At 47.3% G+C, this 3,908-nt stretch overlaps 1 protein-coding gene across 1 annotated transcript in view; it reads left to right on the top strand.

Moving 5' to 3' along the window:
• LOC112241724 (heparan sulfate glucosamine 3-O-sulfotransferase 3B1-like) overlaps window positions 1-2,508 on the top strand; it is a 19,213-nt gene extending 16,705 nt beyond the window's left edge. The window contains exon 3 of the mRNA XM_042313983.1: window positions 1,667-2,508. Within this exon, the coding sequence (XP_042169917.1) occupies window positions 1,667-2,294 (628 nt within the window). The 3' untranslated portion in view covers window positions 2,295-2,508. The remainder of the gene's footprint in view (window positions 1-1,666) is intronic.
• The last annotated feature ends 1,400 nt before the right edge of the window (window positions 2,509-3,908 follow it).

Below are 3,908 nucleotides of genomic sequence, written 5' to 3'. Positions count from 1 at the left end.
ACTGTACTATAGTAGTATTAGATATATACTACCAACCATCTCCTAATGTTAGTGACTGTACTAAAGTAGTATTAGATATGTACTACCAACCAACCATCTCCTAATGTTAGTGACTGTACTATAGTAGTATTAGATATATACTACCAACCATCTTCTAACGTTAGTGACTCTACTAATGTAATGTTATCTAACTGTCTTCCTCTTTTCTCCACTACCCTGCCTCCTCCCCTCCCTTCCCTCCTCCCCTCCTTCCTCCCCTCCCCTCCCCTCCCTCCTCCACTTCCTCCTACCCTCTCTCCTACACTCCTTCCTCCCCTCCCTCCAACCCTCCCTCCTCCCTTACCCCTCTAAGTCACTAAGCACTAGTCTACTACCCCTCACTAGTCTACTACCCCTATCTCCCTCCCTCCTTTCCTATCCTTCTAATGCACTACAAGGACTAATACCCCTAATGCCTATGTGTTTAGGCTTAGTTGAAATCTCTGGTGGCCCACTTTAGCCATTACCCTGAGCCCTGGTCATTACCCTGGTCTGGGGCTGCAGTTAACTGGCTAATTTATTATCTAAAAGAGCCAGGTCAGCTCAGTAAGAGGGACTGGACAGACCGACAGACAGACCGACAGACCGACAGACCGACAGACAGACAGACAGACCGACAGACAGACAGACAGACAGACAGACCTCTAACAGTTTTGACCGTAATCAGTTTTGACCTTTATATCATAATGAATAAGATTACATAGACAGGGGGATCTGATCCTAAATCAGCGTTCCTATTCCACAACGCTTGATCCTTTATGTCTCTGTGAGTTATCTGACCTGAATGCACAGTCTGACTACTCCTGAACTATAGCCTGGCTGCTGCATGGTCCCAGGGTGTAACTCCTAAACTGGCTGCTGCATGGTCCCAGGGTGTAACTCCTAAACTATAGCCTGGATGCTGCATGGTCCCAGGCTATAACTCCTGAACTGTAGCCTGGATGCTGCATGGTCCCAGGGTGTAACTCCTAAACTATAGCCTGGATGCTGCATGGTCCCAGGCTATAACTCTTGAACTATAGCCTGGCTGCTGCATGGTCCCAGGCTATAACTCCTGAACCACACAGTGCTATATGTGCCTCAGCCCAATACTAACCTCTTCATCTTTCCATGTCTCCACCTCTCCACATCTCCATCTCTCCATCTCTCCATCTTTCCATATCTCCACCTCTCCACCTCTCCACGTCTCCATCTCTCCATGTCTCCATGTCTCCACGTCTCCATCTCTCCATCTCTCCATGTCTCCACCTCTCCATGTCTCCACGTCTCCATCTCTCCATGTCTCCATGTCTCCACCTCTCCATGTCTCCATCTCTCCATGTCTCCATGTCTCCATGTCTCCATCTCTCCATCTCTCCATGTCTCCACCTCTCCATGTCTCCACGTCTCCATCTCTCCATGTCTCCATGTCTCCACCTCTCCATGTCTCCATCTCTCCACCTCTCCATGTCTCCATCTCTCCATGTCTCCATGTCTCCATCTCTCCATGTATCCACCTCTCCATCTCTCCATGTCTCCAACTCTCCACCTCTCCACCTCTCCATCTCTCCATCTCATGGAGTGCTTCACAGTCCTGTCTTTATCCTGTGTATATAATAACAAACCTCTCCATCTCTCCTCTCCTTAGAGACCGTATGCCTGAGACTCAGGAGGGTCAGATCACCATGGAGAAGACCCCCAGCTACTACGTCACTAAAGACGTTCCCGCCCGTATCCACACCATGTCCCCAGACACCAGGCTGATTGTGGTGGTCCGAGACCCCGTCACCAGGGCCATCTCAGACTACACTCAGACCCGCTCCAAGAAACCTGACATCCCCTCCTTTGAGAGCCTCGCCTTCAAGAACAGAACTACCGGTCTCATCGACACGTCCTGGAGCGCCGTCCAGATCGGGATGTATGCCAAGCACCTAGAACGCTGGCTGCAGTACTTCCCCAAGGACCAGCTCCTCTTCATCAGCGGGGAGAGGTTGATCTCTGACCCAGCCGGGGAGATGACACGCGTACAGGACTTCCTGGGGCTCAGGAGGGTGGTCGGTCACAAACACTTTCACTTCAACCCAGCCAAGGGCTTCCCCTGTCTGAAGAGGCCGGAGGGTAATAGTAAACCTCACTGTCTGGGGAAAACCAAAGGAAGGATTCATCCTAATATTGACCCTGAGGTGGTACAGAAGCTGAGAGACTTTTATCAACCTTTCAACAGGAGGTTTTATCAGATGACGGGACATGACTTTGGATGGGGTTCATGGAGCTGAGCGACGGAGACATTGAGTGAATCCGAAATGGCACCCTCTTCCCTATGTAGAGCACTACCCTGGTCAATAGTAGTGCACTATAACATTGGACAAAATGGAACCCTCTTCCCTATGTAGAGCACTACCCTGATCAATAGTAGTGCACTATAATATTGGACAAAATGGCACCCTCTTCCCTATGTAGAGCACTACCCTGGTCAATAGTAGTGCACTATAATATTGGACAAAATGGCACCCTCTTCCCTATGTAGCGCACTACCCTGGTCAATAGTAGTGCACTATAATATTGGACAAAATGGCACCCTCTTCCCTATGTAGCGCACTACCCTGGTCAATAGTAGTGCACTATAATATTGGACAAAATGGCACCCTCTTCCCTGTGTAGCGCACTACCCTGGTCAATAGTAGTGCATTATTGAGGTTGTTGTACACTATTCTGATCAAATGTAGTGCGCTACTGAGGTGTTATGGTGCCCTTTCAGACAGAGATGTTGTATCTTTCTTTGAGGGGTTTTAGGTTGTAATTGTAACATTTTGGAGATATTGGTATACTGTGTATATAAGGCAGCGTGTGTAAAAAGTACAGAAGTCTATTTTATGATAATTTATTTCTAGGATATTATGAACTCACTGAGCTGCCTATCCATGTTTGTTGAGGACCATCACACATCTTTACATTCCTGTTTTTAAAATCTTCGTTTGAAGGGCATTTTGTAATCTTGAAATTACCTCAGAAAAATACATGTGCAGGAATTGTGGAAATGAAAATATAACAGCACAATTCTGTTACGGGTAGCAGCACTCGACCAGCAGGGTTAGGCTAGAGCTATTGTTTCCCTTCATAGACATGCAATGACTTTATAATGCTGCATTGGCTCATTCTCCCTACCTTTACCACATTGGTTTTAAAGTGGCTGTACGAATACCACACCATCTCAGCAAAAATGGTTCAATCACAGACGTAGAAATATTGTAGCGAGCAGAGAATTAGTGTTGGGTCATTGAACACGGAGGCATCTCTGTAGCCTCTTTGTTTTTAAAAGATGTTAAAAACCACTCAAGGAGTCCAAATCAACCTCCTTAAGATCAGCCTGACCTCCAGAGGCCTGTGGGCCCACTTCATCCACCAGATCAATATATAGAACCTCAGCTGATCCCGTCAGTCTGCGTCCCAAATGGCTCCCTGCTCACTTAATCGTTCACTACTTATGAGCAGGACCCATGGGGCATTTAGGGAACAGGGAACCATTTGGGATGCCCTCCCAGTGTCACTATGACAGCTATATCAATACAGTAATAATTCATCATCACATCAATTACACGTGAGTGATGTCACATTACAGCTGAGTGATGTCACAGTGCAGCTGAGTGATGTCACAGTGCAGCTGAGTGATCTGTAGTCCTGTTGGGTAAAGTTAACAGGACTGCTGTTGGATCAGATGTTATCACCACAGCCCTCTGTAGTCCTGTTGGGTAAAGTTAACAGGACTGCTGTTGGATCAGCTGTTATCACCACAGCCCTCTGTAGTCCTGTTGGGTAAAGTTAACAGGACTGCTGTTGGATCAGATGTTATCACCACAGCCCTCTGTAGTCCTGTTGGGTAAAGTTAACAG

Source organism: Oncorhynchus tshawytscha, unplaced genomic scaffold, assembly GCF_018296145.1.
Source record: "Oncorhynchus tshawytscha isolate Ot180627B unplaced genomic scaffold, Otsh_v2.0 Un_contig_2738_pilon_pilon, whole genome shotgun sequence".
NCBI classification, from domain to species: Eukaryota; Metazoa; Chordata; class Actinopteri; order Salmoniformes; family Salmonidae; genus Oncorhynchus; species Oncorhynchus tshawytscha.
This window is presented reverse-complemented; position numbering and strand designations above follow the sequence as displayed.